This window comes from Thermobia domestica, chromosome 9, assembly GCF_964235325.1.
Source record: "Thermobia domestica chromosome 9, izTheDome1.hap1.1, whole genome shotgun sequence".
NCBI lineage: Eukaryota > Metazoa > Arthropoda > Insecta > Zygentoma > Lepismatidae > Thermobia > Thermobia domestica.
The window spans coordinates 166,863,592-166,882,220 of record NC_137462.1 but is presented as its reverse complement, the minus strand read 5'-3'; the positions used below and the strand labels follow the sequence as shown (position 1 = coordinate 166,882,220).

The following is an 18,629-nucleotide window of genomic DNA, read 5'->3' as shown; positions in this document are numbered from 1 at the left end:
GCACAACGACATCATTGGATAACATTATTGCAATATCCTAGAAAAATTACTGTGTGGGGCTCAGTAGGTAATACTTATAATTTAAATAAATATGACTTTATCTTAGATAAATCAAATTTCACTTAATTAACAATAGTAAAGATACAAGAAAACGAAATAAGAAGAACAATAACTTTGATGAAGCTATATGAATACGAATTTCTCAACACGAGCTCTTTATCATACCCCATAAGATACCTCGCAAAATTTATAGATCGCAACGCAATGCAAAAGACACGAGAAGCAATTAGAACCTCTATGGCATTCATCACAAAATTAGTGTTTTAGTGATTAATATTCGACATTATATTCTGATATTGCGATATGAGGCCATATTCCGTCCAAGCCTTCGTAAAAATTGCGTACAAGTACTACGGAAAACAAGCAAAAATCAATTACAACTCCTTTGCCTATTCGGTCCACAAAAACGCAAATTTTTATGTCGCGTTAAGTAAATCGTTCCGGAGTAAGGGTTATAATGTCAGTGACAAAAACTTTATGATCTCTATTTTTTCAAATAGATTTATTACCGTAAGGTTTTAAGTCATTTTGTGTTGCGGTTCGCAAATTTTATGTAGACTGATTGGGATCTGAATCAAAAATTTTTCTTAAGATAATGCAAAAGATACAGCTTGTAATTATGATTAGGGTGATTCAAACGCTTTTTCCAGGGTACATTGAATAAACTGGAGTGAAATATGCTCCCAAAATACTGGAAACCCAGGTTGAGCACGGTCGGATAATTATTTCAGGATTAATGTATTAACTTGGAGTGCAAATCCTTCTCCAAGTCAACCCTTGAAATCATCATTGATCTTATGACTGCTATGCTATCTGCCGACAGGGAAACGCAAATTTTGCGCTGCTGAGCACATTCAGTAATGCAGTCAATGGTGGTATTTTGTGGTAAGTTCTTGTTATTTAGTTCGCAACACTGACATTGGTGTGTCGTAATGTGCAGACGGACATGGGAATGTGTTAAATGTTTTGAATTTGATTGTGGTTTTGATGTGCATGTGAGCGTGATGATTGGGTTTGAGGTGGGCGAGATAATGAAAATTGAAGCAAGATAAGTCTTATAATTGTTGGTGAGAAAACATTGCAAAATGTTTTAACACCTACCAAAGTATAGAAAAAAAGAAAACAACGAAATATAAAATGGTAATGGCTGAAAGACAAAAAGCACCGATTCGTGTTGGATTTTACGATATAGAAAGAACTATTGGCAAGGGAAACTTTGCGGTTGTAAAGTTAGCCAGACATAGAATCACAAAAACCGAGGTACAGTATCGTAATCTACTTAATAGCTCATTTATGGCATTAGTAAGAAATAACCCTGATAAAACTATCGATAGACAATGACTTCGTATGTAGGCTGCCACTAATGACAGCGAAAGAGATGATTGGTCTCATAATAGTATTTGTTTATAGAAAATCATTTTCCTAGTTGTTAGTGCAAAGTTTTCAAGCATCGAGAGGGAAAATATATTAAAATGAATTAGTTTAAAATAATGAGATAAATTAATTAAGGAAATTATCCAAGATCGGTCTCATCGGTTGTGTGTTTTAAGGGCAAGGGTCACTATTGATCATAGGAGTATTGAATAGAAATGAATCAGATGCAAACTATATATCTAACATGAGAACAATGTAGTGTTTACATTTCTGGCGCCTTATCTGCTACTTCCTGGAATAGAGATTTTTTTATTTTATTTTATGAATGCATAAATAAAAATACTTTTAAGATCAAACTCTGACCAAAATGCAATTCTTGACAAAGCTTTCAGGAAAGCAGTTTGGTACTATAATCCATTTATAATTTTTTAGTATTTATTCCGAAGTTGGCTTGTGTATAGCCCGCTCCCCCCAGTTCTTTGTCACCGGAACTGGAAGAGTCACTACTACTACTACTACTACTACTGCTACTACTACTACTACTACTACTACTACTAATACTACTACTACTACTACTTATATCGAGAACAGAACCCAACCAACCCCTGCGGGGCTTCTAACCCGTTCCTACTACTACTACTATTGCTACTAACTACCACTACTACTACTGCTACTAACTACCACTACTACTACAACTACTACTACTACTACTTATACTAAAAGAGCTTCCTTACCACAAGATTTACATCTTAAATCTTTATAACATGCGATTCCGATTCATTATGAACTAGTATGAATCGTTAGAATCACTATGATTCGTTAAAAATCACTGTGGGGAGCGGACTATACTCAATCCCCGAAGTTGGTCGTCCGCCTGGTTTTTGACAAAAAATGTAATAACAGATGCGAAAATTTAAGAACATCAACTTTTTATTACCGCTTTAGAATGTATAATACAGTAAGGTAGGGAAAAGTAGGGTAGGGTAGGGGATGTTTGGACCCATTTTGTTAAAATTAATAAGAGTGTAAGTTCTCGTCTTTGCGTAAGGATACCAACTGAAGTGTGTCTGTGCACCTGCAGGGCAAGGTTCTAGAACTCAGGTCCCCCTTCCCATTTAACTACAATAAAGACAGAAAACTACATGCCCTGCGGGGCTGTAACCCGCCTTCACTCGCTCGGCAATATTATGTGCATTAAATATTAAACTTTGGTATCAAAAGAAACCAACCTAGCTACTAACATACGGGGGACCTGTGTTCTAGAACCTTCCCCACCTGCATCCATGTTCAGAATACAAATGTTCGTTACTTTCCCACAATCCAAACATGCGGTAGTTCCCTCCGAAAGCTTAGTAGTGTCATGAATATACCCACCTATATATATATATAAATAAAGACAAGTTCCGCTCTCCGTACCTATTAGCAAGCACACAAACGAGAAAATTATTATCTCTTCCTGGTAAATTTTAAAAATTTTGCTAGAAACGGACGACCAACTTGGAACTTAACCCCCATTTTCCGTTAATTTTTATAGTAGCATATTGTAGTTCCTGTATATATATATATATATATATTTAGTAACATATGAGCAAATTGGTTACCGTATATGTTTGTTCTGGAAATATTTCGGGATATTGCAACTTTAGCTATACATAAAAGAACATTGATTTCAATTTTAAATAAAATTAAAACGAATATTTAATAATTTGCAACGTAATATGATATAAGGTGATAAAGGGTTAGTTGTAGTTTAGAGCCCTTTTCCAGCACGAGGCTATACGAGATTCACTTACTGCATAGGGGTGCTGCTGTAGTTTTGGCGCACTACATTTTGGAAGATTTACAGGTAAAATTCAATACTTTTCATGGAAAGACAGAATTAAATACAAAGTAATACAGCTGCATTTTATGTTTACAATTATATGGTTACTAGTACAAAATCATTACAAGTTCTTTACGAGGGATGAAATAAGTGCATATGAAAGATAACAGTTAGATCCTACTTTCCAGCGGCGGTAGGTATCTGCACAGTGTAACAGAACTCGTGTTTTATGTTTACAAATGGAGCGTTATTACATGATACTATGATCATTGGGGTAAAGATGCACTCTGTGCAGATTATTGATAGGAACCAATAATTAAAGAGCCTTGCGGTGCTTCTAATCCTCTTTACTCGGTCAGCTATGTTTTGTGAAGTAACATTGGAAATTTCGTATTTGCAAGATTGGGGAGAGAGTAAACGATACCCAAAATCACTTGTTCTGCACAAAGTACACACTTATCACAAGGGCTATTGAGACTCGTATCATTACCAAAACCCACTTCTTTTCACTGCCCTCGTTTACGCACCTACTGTCATTACTGACGCGCATGCTCCCTTCGGTTACGATACCGCGCTGGCTCACCAGCTTCACCCTGCCTTGACTCGTTTAGATGGGATTCGTGCTTTTTTAGTGGCCACGTAGCATTGGGCTAATTTGTGTTTTTGCATTGTAGTTTTTATGCCATACACCTGGAAGTTGTATTTATACGCAAGTCGTAAAAGAATTATAAATGTTCTACAATTCTACTGGCCCCCTTGTATTTTTTCTATACCAAGTAACATTTTCATGTCGCCCAGCAGAAACCCATTTAGGGGACAATAAGGAGATTAGTGAAAGAATTATAATATTTCAACAATTCTTTTTAGTGGTGCGCTGAAAGTAAACCAGTACGATGTTAATATTTTCCGAAGCAGCAGCATTCAGATTTGCATCAGAAGTTTAGTACCATACCTTACATCAGATACGGAGCCTTACAGAAAACACCTTCATTTCCATTTGGTCACTTACTGGCACGTGTTATGTGGACTATAAAATCGGGTTAGTTTTAATATATTATTTTCCCTTCCGGTCCAAAATAAATAAATTAAAAAAAGGCATTTTAACGTGAATAATTTTATTTTAGCTTTGTACCTCAATAAAACACAGGCACACAATGTTGACCATCACACTCACATGGCCTGGGATACAACCAGGAACCCCTCGCACCAGAAGTGAAAAAAACGCTCCAACCTTGAGTCCGGTCGCGGACCATAACCTCACCTGTATTAATGCAAAAGCGGACAAAGTTTACTATGAATAACACAATTCTGCTATTAAATAACAAAAATAAATATAGATGGATATTTGTTTGTCTAATATACAAGTCCACATCGTTAGCTTAACATACTTAGAACTCTATCGAAGAAGTCTGGAAGACGCCGTCGGATTTAGAATTTTTTGTGCGTATCCTTCTGGAGGAAGTGGTTGTTTAAAATGTGTCAAAAATAGAAAAATGTTAGGAAAATGAAACTCGGTGTGTAAAGTGTGTAAACTCATTTTTAAAACTAGGCATATTCATATGACGTAGAATCTAAAAAAGAAATTGTGGATGACTTTTTTTTTTTTTCAGTTGTTGGGAAGGGAGTGGCATGTAAAAATATTCGGAAACTATCCTACCAGTTTTCGGGGTCAGTGAAATGAAGAGTAGTGTGTCTGATTGTAAGAACTGAAACCTTTCTGGTGTCATGATGAATATAGTTATTCTCGGCAATTAGCCAGGTGAATTTCACGTCGTTCAAGTTTCGACAACACAAGATTGGTCTCGTTTTCAGAATAAAGTATGAGACACCAAAAACATTTATTATTGGCTGTGGCAAGAATGAGGCGGGATTTGGTTGGTCAATAACCACGTCCAATGAGAATCAGTCTTTGGCCTCAATTGTGATTGGCTGGTTCACTGGATTGGTTAGCTATCCCTTATTGGTGGTTTTGTATACGTTTTCTTCCAGTGAAGGACAGTCATGTCTGGCTTTGTTGAAGACAGGTATCCCTATTGAGGTGCTGCCTCCTTCTAGTATTGCTATTGCTTCCCTCACTTACTGTTTCCAGTATCCTGAACACGGTGCTCTCAAAGTTGTTCCAGAGAAAGACCTGCTAGTGGTCTCATGCTTTACCCTGAAAACGAGAACAATGTTGTCAGTTATCAAAACATGTTGGACGACATGAAATGCACCTGGCTGATTACCCGAGATCGACTATATTCAGTCCTGATGATGTTTAAGTCTAAATTCGGCCCCCATCAGCATTAGGGTGAGAAGAGTTGGAAAATGTTCAAAATGTCTGAAATTAATGTCGAATCCATAATTTTCGAAGTCGCTAAGCTGAGTGATGACAGTCCAGATAATTTTTAAGCCTAAGTTTAATCAAGATCGAGCATGTCAGCTGGCCTGAGAATTCACAGAGGCAACGCCTTCAGCATTGTTCATCGTTATTTATTCTGTTCAGCTCTTTATTTTCAAATATTGTACGTAAACATTATGTTTCATGTGCGAAACCGTGCACTACTGCTAGTGAATAATAAATAATAGTACAATAATGATTACTGGTAAATATACTAATAATAATCATTGACGGTACTAGAGAGCTGAAGAGCCCTCTTAAAATCTCTCGAGGTGGGAAATATCTCCGCAGAGGCCGAGCTAATCACTCCGACGACTCTTGTAGATAACTGTATAACACTTGAACATGTGAAGCATATATATATACCTAGGCGCAGGTGGGAGGACAATATTGAGATGGATATCGCAGAAGTAGGAATATAAAATAGAAACTAGATCCAGTTGGCTAAGGATTGAAGTCAGTGGAGAGCTTTGGTGAGCGCGGCATTGAACCTTCGGGTTCCATAGGCAATAGAGTTAGTTAGTTAGTTATATACACACACAACAGCATATCAAACAAATATAGGCTAAGGATTATTTTATTTTTAGTATTGCTGCACAGTGATAGAGATTATTCAATTCACCATACACTATTTGCATTAAGCATAATCTAAAATACATTTTGCAGCATACCTATGTCGAAGTAGTATGTAATACGAAATTTGAATGCCATAATAGAAATTAAAACTTGATAGTGTAACCAATAGCTCACAAAAAGATCTGGACACTACTTTTGTCATCTCTGGTTTCTCTACCCAGAAACAGCTTTTGACCTAATGTTCTCTTTTCTGACATTTTGCAGGAAAAGTCCGTAATTAAATGATATTTCTGGATCTTTCCTAATGTTGTTCAAAACCTTCCAGAGGGATCGTCTACTTATGTTAACGAGGTCGGAAAATCTCCTAGTTCAGCCCTCACTTAAGTTACTTGTCTTTCTATCCCGTTAATGTAGCTTCGTGCACGTTTTGCGTACCCTTAGAAACATAGGAAGGTACCTCTTGAATCTGGAAAAGAGCACCCTATTGGTGTAAGTTGTTACACGTGAAATATAGCTATCGCTAATGAACATAGTATCAAAATAGGATAAACATTGCAAGGTTTCTGGGAAAATTTCCTTCAAATAAGGTAGTTCTTTCTCTATCGAATGGGGCGTGACAGGCCTGGGCTCGATTTTCGGCAGGAGCTCGTGTTCGGATCCCACGTTAAGCTGTGGATCCACATCTCATATAGCCTCACTGTTGAAAGGGACACTGAATTCAATATTAAATCATTTTTTTTTCTCTATCGAATCTAGTGACAGGAGAGCAAGAGCACCTAACAACATTCCACAATATTGTTTGATCTAGTCACTTTATTTGTACAACCCGGAAGTCCAAGTGCTTGATTTTTTTCTCTATGTTCACTGAGTTAAGGGAAATAGCATCCGCGCACAATAACACTGTTAGAAAAAACTATTTTCGCTGCCTGCAGAAAGAAAATGTCGGAATCTATGTCATTATATCCTCAGGGTTAAAAAAACGTAGACTTCTCTCTCGCTTTAGTTACCAATCTCTCTAAGGTCTCTGTATAGATGGCCCAACTTTTTTCCAGGAAGGAAAGCATATACAGAAGTAACGCAATGTCTCCAAGAGAAGCTGTATTTACGTATACTTGTTTGAAAAGATCCGGTCGAATGACAAATTACTTCCTGTATACCAAACTTGAAACATCCCTAGATGGAACAGTTGCTCATCTGTGCTGGAGAGTAAGATCCTATTTTTTGCTTGCGGACAATAAATTATGATGTAGCAGAAACTCACATGGTTGAGATCCTCCTGTCGTAGTCTACTTCCCTCCTGAAAGAGTGAACGCTAAGGTAAGTTCCGGTATATAATAGAGAAATTCGTACACAATTATAGCCCATTCGTCGTTTGAAACAATGTAAACAAAAATTAATACCAGGAATATTGAATGTGACAACTGAACTGAAAAATGGAATATTGAGGGTAATAAAGAATGAATAAGAATGACAAGCTTAATATTGTACCCACCAATAAATCATCAGTTTGGAGTTCTTTTAGAATAAGTTTTCGTCATTGCCTTCTAGTAACTCGCTTCGCTGCTTGCAAACTAGGAAGTACTGCCCTTTCAGTATTCTGTCATTGGGTGTAGGCCCTCTGTAATCAACCGCTGGTACTTTTTAAATGTTATTGCTTTTCAATTTATATCTTGATGTATTCTTGACATTACAGGGTCGAAATGGTTTGCAGGATGACTAACCTTCTTTCAGTGATCTAGGATAAAAGAATGAACGATTTTTAAAAAGTAAATTCCTCATACAATTTATTAAAACAACAATCTTCAGAAAAATCAGAACTATAATGCTCAACATAAGAAAGTGATATATTTTCCCAAGTTATGAAGTTATTGTAGACTTAGGCCTAAGAAATAGCATAAATTCATAATACTTTCTTACCTCCATATTTATTTAAAGAACTCCCTTGCAGTTTCGTGTCCTTTGCTGATTACATACCGAATGAATCCAGTCTTTTCCTTCTTTTCTCACTACATATTCGTTAATTATCATAGACCGATTTATTTTTTCCCTTTTGCGTGCTTGTTATTTGCATTCTCTTGTTCTGCTGCTACGCCTCTTGAAATTATCCTTTTCTTAATCTGTTGCACGTGTTATAGTGTTAGTTTAAAGTGTAAGGAAAGTGGGTTCATTTAAGAATTGTTTCTGCAGTGAACGATCAGCGAGCATCCAACATATAGCCAATCACGAAAGAGAAAGAAAAGCATCTAATTTAATAATAATAAAAAGTAGAATTGTGTAGCCTAAATTTATAATTGTATATAAAATGAAATTATAAATAAAATTGAATATATTGTATGTTTACTGGCTACTACTTTCTTCCATGTGAACACGGTCGGTTGCGTTCCACTATTGATCATCTTGCCCACCTTGAAACTATCATTCAGGATGTTTTTCGTGATGGGGAACATTTAATGGCTGTCTTTTTCGATCTCGAATACCACTATGTGCCCTGGAATTCTGCAATAACTTCATTCTTGGGGACTGCTTGGCCCTGTAGCCCTGTTTCTAAAACAGTTTTTAGATGACCGATATTTACGAGTACGGGTTGGCTCTACCATTTCTGATCGCTTTGTTCAGGAGAATAGTGTCCCTCAAGGTAGTTAGTGTTTTGAATGTGAACTTTAGTTTTTAGATGACCGATATTTACGAGTACGGGTTGGCTCTACCATTTCTGATCGCTTTGTTCAGGAGAATAGTGTCCCTCAAGGTAGTTAGTGTTTTGAATGTGAACTTTTTGCTGTGTCTGTGAATAGTGTAATGTCTTGTATTGCTATTCCTTTTCATGGTTTCTTTATGTGGATAATCTGACCATCTATTGTTGTTCCCATGATCTTCGCATATGGTAGGGGGTCAAAAAATTTTTTTCAGGTAGTTTTAAGTCAAGGGTAACCTTTTGGATCAATAGCAACCCAATTTGGATCAACCCAATTTCACTATCTTACTAGGAAAGACTCTTTGCTGTATATATTTTGGCGGTCATCCAACACAAAATTTCAAAATAGCGGATATCCACGCGGTCAATGTTCTATTAAGGGGGTCCAGTGTCTTTGACACCACTTCTTTCTGTTGATTTTCGTTTGACTACATAATATAACGTTATATTAGGTTCTATTAGGTTAGGTTAAGTTAGGTTAGGTTAGGTTAGCTTAGGTCAGGTTAGGTTAGGTTAGCTTAAGGGGGTCCAGTGTAGTTTTGGACCCCCTTAACGGAACATGGACCATCCACGCTACAAAGCACAATTTTCGGTCTTTTAAGGTGTAAGTTTCAGAGTAGAAGCATGAGACACACTAAATTTGCTGTGTACATTTTGGTGCCGATCTAGCATAAAACTTCAAAATAGCAGGTACTCAACGTTACAGGGTGCAATTTTCAAACTTTTTAAAGTTGAAATTTTGAGGCTAGAAGCACGAGACATTCTAAATTTGCTGTATAGATTTTCTCGGTCACCCAATATAAAATTTCGAAATGGCGGCCATGTTTTTCAAAACAACAATGAATAGAAAATTGTTGCAAATTGTGAGAATGACAATCTTGAAATATAGATCACATTTTAATATCTTTGGATTTAAGATTTTCGAAAACACTCATGTGGGTTCAGGTGAGTTGGCTTTTTCTAAAAAAATAAAAAAAAAAAAAAATCTGGTCATTTTTTGATATTTGTTTGTAGGTGCTTTTCGTACTAGCCCTACCACTCTGAGCACAAATATCAGCAAAACTTTCGCTCTATGTTACACCACCATACTAACTTTTCGCATTTTTGTACGGATGTATTGAAAGAAGATGGCTCTGTTTACTGTGTGTTTGTCCTTGGTTATGGCCACTATGTACCGCTTCCCTTCCCTTATGACTGTCTTTAGTGCTGAGCTGCTTGCTCTTCTTCAAGCTTTAGATTACTCTATGACATAATATTACCCATATTCTGATCCTCACTCCAAAAGTGCTTTTATTAGCCTTAGTAATACGCGCATCTCACAATACTCTAGTTCAAAGTTTCTGTTGCAATGCTATTCTCCACTTACGGCTGGCTCCATTCTCCATTTTGTTGGATCCCCAGCCTTGTGAGTATTTCTGGTAATGTGGTAAAAAATGTAGTTCTTCATGGTTTTGAACTCCTAAAGCTCCTGCCTTGCACTGATCTTTAGCCGGTGTTCAATACTCGTCTTTTGCAGCAATGGCAGTTGAATTGGGACTTATCACGTGACAATAAATTGCATGTCGTTAAACCTCGCTTAGGAATTCGGAGTTCTAGTCCTCTACTGCAGATTGGACATAAACATTTCATACATGCCTATCTTTTGCATATGGTTGCAGCTCCGAATTCTCCTTTTTGTGGTGTATTCTTGTTAATTCCTAATCTTCTTGTCGGTTGGCCCGCTTTGACTCGTTTTCAATTGCGTTGACACCCTGCTCGACCTGAAATTATTACTTCGCAATAAACTACATATTATTCCTCGACTCATGAAATTTTCACAGTATATCCAATTTTTGCATGCACTTTAATTTGTTTTGTATATGGATGCATTACTGTAGTTTTTGAGGTTTTATTGCTACTGGATTCGCTTCTGCATAATTTTATCCATACTAATTATAACAAATGCCCAGAATTCGAATTATTACGATCGTGTAGTCGTATCTATATAACGACGAATTATTATTCACTACTACAATTATTTTCAATCCGTACACTTTTATTTCACTTAGATGAGACACTATATTTCCCATTAATATAAATTATTTTTACAGTTGCGCAACATACGTCTGTACTGAATAACGGCTGATAATTAGCTATAAACATTTCCCTGGCAACCAACTCAACAATTACCTATTGCCATAACAATCGATCAATAAACAAAGGCAAGATAGAAATCACCAAATCAACATTATTAGAAATTACATTTCTTCTTCTAATATAAAGCTTATGTATGATAATATGGACTTTTGCCATAAATGATAAGTAAAAGTGAACAAAATAAAATAATATACACGTTATCGTTGTATATATGGTCCCAAACTAAGGGTTTTTTTTGAATTGTTCACAATTAAAGAATGAATCTTGGACCATAATGTATTTTGCATCTTCCATACGGGTCAATCCATGAAGTAGTCCAAAGATGGGAAAAATGGTTGCTCGACCATCTCCAAAATTTATAAAACTTCGAGTGTAACGAACCTTGTGTATGAGATGGTCAATAACACTATTCACGTTGTCGTAGGTACAAGTGTTCCTGAATGGCGGCCATCTTTGTTGTCGGTGGAGTGCCATTTTTTGCACTTGCAAGCGTTTATGAAAACAACAGTTACTCAGGACGTACGTATCAGACGAACGCGAAACAGAAACGAATTTTTAGAGGAGAGACTGAGGTACACGGAGAACATATACTCTTGCTTCTTAAATAAATGAATAGGGTTGCAAACCAATACATGAAATCACTAGAATAAGTACAGAAAATTACACTTTTAAAGGGGCTGTAATTTCGAATGGTATAAAATGAAGGGTTCATACATTTTGTACTGAATACTATTGCTTGTAAAGAGTCTGTAGAAATATCCACACCTACGATACTACTGGCACCATAGAATTATGGGGGTCCGAAAGTTGAAAGTTTGTGATTTTGATGCCATGTTTGGGGCGTAATATCTCAGGAAGGCAAGGTGCTAAAAATTGCTGCTGAGGCCACAAAGTAATTCTGTATGTTAATAAACTATTGCAAATATCACAATTACACGATTTAAGCTGTGTTGCAAATTTTAGCAATGTTTATCATATCTGGACACAATTGTTCTAAGATTGGCAGCATCCAAAACAAGAAGACTTATACTGTGGGAAAATGCGAAACACGTATTCCCTCACTTTGTCTACAATATATGTGTGTACAATTTCGTTGACTTAGGTTCATTTGTTTTTGCCTTTCGGGCGTCAACTTTCAAAATTTTGGGTAGGGGCTTTTACCCCCTAAAACCGTTTTTCCGCAGAAAATAGAAAAAAAAACACGTAATCGTTTATTTCATGTGTAGTACCTACCTGCCAAATTTGATCAAAATCGAAGTTTACACTTCGGAAGTGTTACTTGTGAGTATAAAGCAAGTCAAAAGCAATCCAAATTTACTTACTTTCTTCAGTGATTTAATACGTATAAAATACATAAATTTCGCGTAAAGCTATGTAAAATATACAAGTTTTTTAATTTTCTGGAAGGACCTGACCTCCTCCCAAATACTTATCATCTGAAAAAATGACTCTCTTAAATGTGGAATGGTGATTTTCTCGGTGGAATAGTTAACGATTTATAAGCCCTATGTTACGAAAAGAAGAAAACAGGATTGTCCCTTACTAATGCTCTTAATACTAGAAAAATATTGCAGGGCTAATATAACACGATGAAAGTAGTAGTGAATTAAGTGGCTAAGTGCCAAAGCTGAAACAGAAATTTGTCTGTAATCTGTAACATGAATAAAACTAAATGAAAAAGTAAACATGTACGAAATTTAATAAAGCATTTTTTGTACATACATCTTGAATTAATTACAAAATATATTGCACTTAGGAACTTATGCCAGATATTTTAGAAGCCTAGCATATAAGTTGACCTAGACTTCAGTCCGGTATGATTCAGCTGTTCTGAAATTTAATACTTTATAGTTATACAAACTGGCTGTTTTACAGTTATAATATTTTTGTTTCTTACGATTATTTTCTTCCATAATCGAAATACACACACACAATAATTTTCGTCTTGAATATCCAATGGTAATTTCATCGCTGGAGCAATGGTTAAGCTCATCACCTTGTATCAAGAAGGTTCCGAGTTCTAACCCTGGTTGGTACTAAAGTGGTTAGAGATCCACATTAAACTATAGGTTCCTAGCAGTGTCGAATTCAGACTTTATACTCAGTGGGGCACTAATAAGGTTCAGAGGGGGGGAGGGGTTCAAACACCATTACGAGCTCTTTCGTGGCTAAGGGTTAGCGTACGTGCCTTTGGCGTGGGAGATGGTTCGATTCCCGGCGGGAGCTCATGTGGTTCGAATTCCACGTTAATCAGTAGGTCCCATCGCCGTCCACGTTAGTCATTAGATCGTAGGACTAAAGTATAGCCACACTGCTGAAAGGGATGTTAAACTCAAAATGAGCTCAACTCGAATATCATTACTTCATACACACACCTTAACTTACCTCACTTTTTTGTGTAACTCAGGAGGGAAAGTGCACCAGAACAGTGAAGGGATTTCAATTATTTTCGCTTCAAATTAATTTATTTCGGGATTTGGTTTAAATCAGTAATTTTTATTGTAAAAATCAGGTGATTTAAATCAGTCTGATTTAAATCAATCCACCCTAAATTCAGTACAAAATGCTTACTTATAGTCGCTTCACTCAGTACTGGATTGTATAAGGAGCCTATTCTGCTTTCGTTAAATTGTGTTATGTTATTGTGTTCCACCCCCAGTTTTTTTCTCTGTAATTCTGGCAAGAAAATAGTTTTCCAAACCTACTTTTGTTTCAACTTACACACAAGGTGAGTCGCAACGTTAGCAATTCTCTAGAACCTTAGGTAGAAGTTCCGGTTTACACATTGCACTATTTTCCTACTGATGCTAGATATTCTCAATGCTACTGGATAGACTGACGGCACTAAATGACTCCAAAGGTAGAAATCCATCGGTGTCAGGTCTGGCGAGCACAGTAGCTACTTACATCATGGATTGGACCAAATCATGACCCCATCTTCCCTTTGGATTTTCAATCGAAAAATCTGTCCAAGGAGGACATGTATCACTTCAGTACCTTCAGTTATGTTTATCTTCCCCACTAACGTAAATAAAATAGGATTCTCATTGATCTGGTTGCGTAGTCACTCATAGAATGTGCGCAACAGTAAGTCATCTTCATTGAAGTGTTGAAGCATTTGGATTTTACATAGAAGCCACTTCTTCTGTGGAGTGCGATACGATGGGTTCACGTACGCTGTGAGCTCTTCGTTGATCTCTTCCACACAGCTGCAAACACATTGGTTAACATCTGTTCATTGTGGCAGTCTTCGATCTCCTAGGACACGGTTTCAGCCTTATTAAATCGCTATACTTATTTTGCCACTACATTATACACGAACAGCGCCCTGTCTTGCTGTCTCCGGTTAAATTTCTCTGTTGCACCTATGTAATTACAACTTCTAAAACACTCTACCCTTTTATCTTCTTTGCACTCACTCAGCTGTACAGGAATCTAAAAGAGGAGGAGGAGATACAAGTATATCCCATGTAACCTGGCCTTTGACTCAGCCTTAATTCGATAAGAAGTATTGCTTTTTTTGTAGTATTTTGCTCAAATCATACAGAAAATAATAATATTTTTTTCTTCTAGGTGGCAATCAAAATCATCGACAAATCACAGCTAGATGTGGTCAATTTGGAAAAAGTTTATCGTGAAGTTGATATCATGAAACAGCTAGACCATCCACATATTATCAAATTGTACCAGGTCAGTGAAGTTCACTTGGATTATTAAAACTGGAACATATGTAGGTTAGATGAAAGAGCGATTAGCACTTTATGTACTCTTGATGAGTATTTGGTATAATTTCGTAAGCTTCACTTACTTGCACGTTCACCAACTCAAAAAATGATAACCGGTGTCAACAACATGTTTATACTAAGTTCACGTATAACAAAAGATCTAAATTTTGAATCACCGTTACTAACTTGCTGGTCATGTAGTAAACATGAGGGCACATAGAGGATGAGTAGATTCTTTTATCGTGAACAGAAGTGTACCAACCACTTACCTTACCGATTTAAGTTTTTCTTAAATTACTAGTTAAATTTCTTTTATTTTTGTATGCTTTAATATAAGTATAAATGACGAAGGCAATTAGTCTTCTTCGTAGAAGTCTGATCTACTTTCACATAAGACCAAAACAATATTCATGAAGAAATTAAAAGTCGAGTATAAGCAGGTAATTAGTGTTATTATTCAGTTCGAAATCTTTTGTTGTCGCGAATTCTGTCGAGGAATTAGAACTTAAAATATATAAAACGATATCTTTCGAGAACAAGATGAGACTAATATTCGGATCTAAGAGGAACGGAAATGGGGAGTGGCGGAAACTTCATAACGAGGAACTGCATAATTTATACCGTTTAACAAACATCGTTAGGGTCATCAAGTCTAAGAGGATCAAGAGGACGGGTCATGTAGCAAGAATGGAAGAAAGTGGAACACTTTTGAAAGTTTTAACAAAGTCCAATCGGAAAACGACCATTAGGACTTAGTTGCTATTTAAGATATTATTTTCGTTTATTATGTCTTTACAGACAGTTTGTACTTCAGTCAAGAATAGCAAGAAAACAGTGTGACATTTGTGACTTTGACAGTCTAGCACTGTCAAAGTGATTTCTGAAAGTAAAAGGGAATGCATATTGCATTATTATCTTCAGAGATATTGCTATATTTTCGTGTAAAATTTGATTATCTTCTAAAGAATAATTCTCTCTATATTACTGTAGAATAACAACAACAGTCATGAAAATAGCTTCTAATATAAGTTTTTTGACTTAAATAAGTGACCTTTCTCTCACAAATGAACTTACCTTTTATGTTTATTGTTTAGTACTTTATATTGCTACATGTACTTAATCTTGATAACTTCTCCTGTATTTTAGGTGATGGAAACCAAAAACATGATATATATTGTGTCTGAATATGCAAGTCAGGGTGAAATATTTGGTAAGTTGTATTGAGATTGACTGTTTGTTTAGTTATTTTATATGCAGTAAACACCAGTAGACAGAGAACAGTATAAGAGCGCAGACAAAAATGGCGGGACTTGAACCACGAGCTTTCGCTTACGCATTTTTTTTTTTTTTAACCAATCGAACTTCAGTTATTGTTTTCATTCACTAATAGCCAACGGCACAAAGTAGATAAATTAAAGCTAAACAGTGAAACAACTGGAAGTAGATTCTTCGTAAAAGAAAAAGGAACTGTGTGTGAATAATAATAATATTGTTAATAATAATAATAATACAAAGTAAATAAATTCTTTAAAAAAGGTGAAAATAATTCCTTTGTTTACTTTCGATCTCTTATCAATAGTTCTGATGTCAGAATTCGGGAAATTATGCATATCTTGGATTAACTAGATTAACTGCTGTGTAGTTTGTAGAAATAATCCAGTTCGTTGATTTAAAAGCTCATATGTTCTTAATATTCACAAAAATGTTTACACTAATGGCTATGTTGCGAAAAAAAAATCCCTAATTCAATCAAAATCTCTCTCCCCCCCAATAAAAATTGATCTGTAACAACGGAAGTATCCTAACTTGCCTTAAATATTTTTCTTTATAAGAAGAATCGACAATCTTTACAGCATAAAGATTGTTATAATACAAGTTACCTCCATGATTACGAATGCGTAATCTATAATCTAGAGGTTGAGAGAGAAATCTAGAATAATGAAAACGTCTCTTCCTTTTTCAGTAAATGGAATAAAGTATAGTAAGAGTGAGCCAGCCATGTCCTGGGTTACACTGTCGGAGAGAATAAATATTTTAAATTAGTTCTAAACTTAGCAAAGAGGTAAAGATTGATTTAGAAGAAAAGGGAGAACATACAACATACATACTAAAAGCATGAAAATATATAAAAACTACTAACGTTATTCCATACAAGAGCGGGGTGAAAAGTTCTCGGCCTGACAATGAAAGAATGCGAATTTCAATTCAAAAATTATTTTATTTTCGACATAATCTTCCTTAACTTCAGTACACTTGGTCCAGCGTTTCTCCAACAGCAGTATTCCTTCCCGAAAGTGAGAGCCTGGAAGGTTGTGAAATAGTCATCCACGACCCCATCAACTTCTTCATTCGAGGTGAAGCGCTTCCCAGGAAGAAATTTCTTCAAGTTTGGGAACAGGTAGAAGTCCGATGGTGCCAAATTAGGAGAACATGGAGATGGCCGAGCAAATCGTACTCCAAATCCCACAGTTTTCCCATCGCCAACGCACCCTTGTGCACAGGTGCGTTGTCCTGGTGAAAGATGATTATTTTCTTCTTTAAGCCAGGCCTCTTCTCGCGAATTTTGGCATCCAGCTGGTCAAGAAGGTTGGAGTAATATTCGCCTGTAATTGTTCTCCCTTTTGCAAGGCAATCAATTAACAGGATCCCTTTCGCATCTCAAAACACACTGGCCATGACCTTTACGGCCGATACGATCGTCTTCGCTTTCTTAGACGCTGCACCACCGGCTTCCACCCACTGCTTGGACTACTGTTTCATTTCTGGCGTGTAGTGGTGAAACCATGTCTCATCCATTGTCACAAATCGCCGCACAAAATCGGTCGGATCTCTTTTGAATCGGTCCAAAAATTGCTGCGAAAATCGTTTTCGCATTTGCTTTTGGTCGGCAGTCAGCAAATGCGGCACCCATCTTGCGCAGAGCTTTCGCATCCCTAGTTCTTTCTGCAAGATGTTTCGGACCCGTTCCTCCAATATCCCCACACTCTCAGCTATCTCACTCACCTTCACTCGCCTGTCGTCCAACACGATATCATGCACTTTTTCGATTGTTTCCGGTGTGGTTGTGGTTTACGGCCTTCCTTTAAGTGGGTCATCTTCGAGGGATGTGCGACCACGTTTAAATTCAGCTGCCCACTTTTTAACGGTTGGTATGGAAGGAGCAGAGTCTCCGTAAACTTTTGTCAACTTCGGATGAATTTCCGTATGGGTTAATCCATCCAAAACGAAAAATTTGATTACCGCACGATATTCAAGTTTATCCATGTTCACAACTAACATGCAAGACTTCTAACTTCAGCAATGCCTACGCACAATCTACTTGGAAGAACAAGTTGATACTTGTTATACGAACAACTGAAAAGCGCCTCCAGGCAAGAAAAATAACATTTTGCTGATTGGAGTGCCATCTCTGGGTCAGGCCGAGAACTTTTCACCCCGCCCTCATGTATGAAATAACATGGAAGTAGAATTTAACATGGCTTTTCAGCATCGATGGGGATCATACCTGACTTAGAAAGCAATTTGGCAAATTACTCTGCTAGCCATTAGTTCTAGAAAGAAAATACCAGAACTGTTACTGAGAATTTTCTGGATTCAAGTGATGCCATTGAAAAGAAATCTACCTTTGAAAAATAGTTCTCGTATACAACGTAAAATTCAATTTACCGTTAGTGATAAATAAATCAATAAATAAATAAATAAAAAAAAATTGGGTAGAATAATAGCTTCAGATCTAACCCTCGGTGAAGCCTTATCAAGCTTCAGTATCGAAAGGTTGCGTATGAGTTGTTTAATAAGTAGCAAATTTTGTAGAATGCATGATGAACAACTACGATGGTATGTTATTTTGTTTTAATTATGATG

At 36.5% G+C, this 18,629-nt stretch overlaps 1 protein-coding gene across 1 annotated transcript in view; it reads left to right on the top strand.

Moving 5' to 3' along the window:
• The first annotated feature begins 979 nt into the window (after positions 1-979).
• The window catches only part of LOC145695179 (uncharacterized), a 96,221-nt gene continuing 78,571 nt past the window's right edge, over positions 980-18,629 (top strand). The window contains exons 1-3 of the mRNA XM_081772144.1: positions 980-1,320; positions 14,614-14,730; positions 15,912-15,975. Of these exons, the coding sequence (XP_081628270.1) occupies positions 1,198-1,320; positions 14,614-14,730; positions 15,912-15,975 (304 nt within the window). The 5' untranslated portion in view covers positions 980-1,197. The remainder of the gene's footprint in view (positions 1,321-14,613; positions 14,731-15,911; positions 15,976-18,629) is intronic.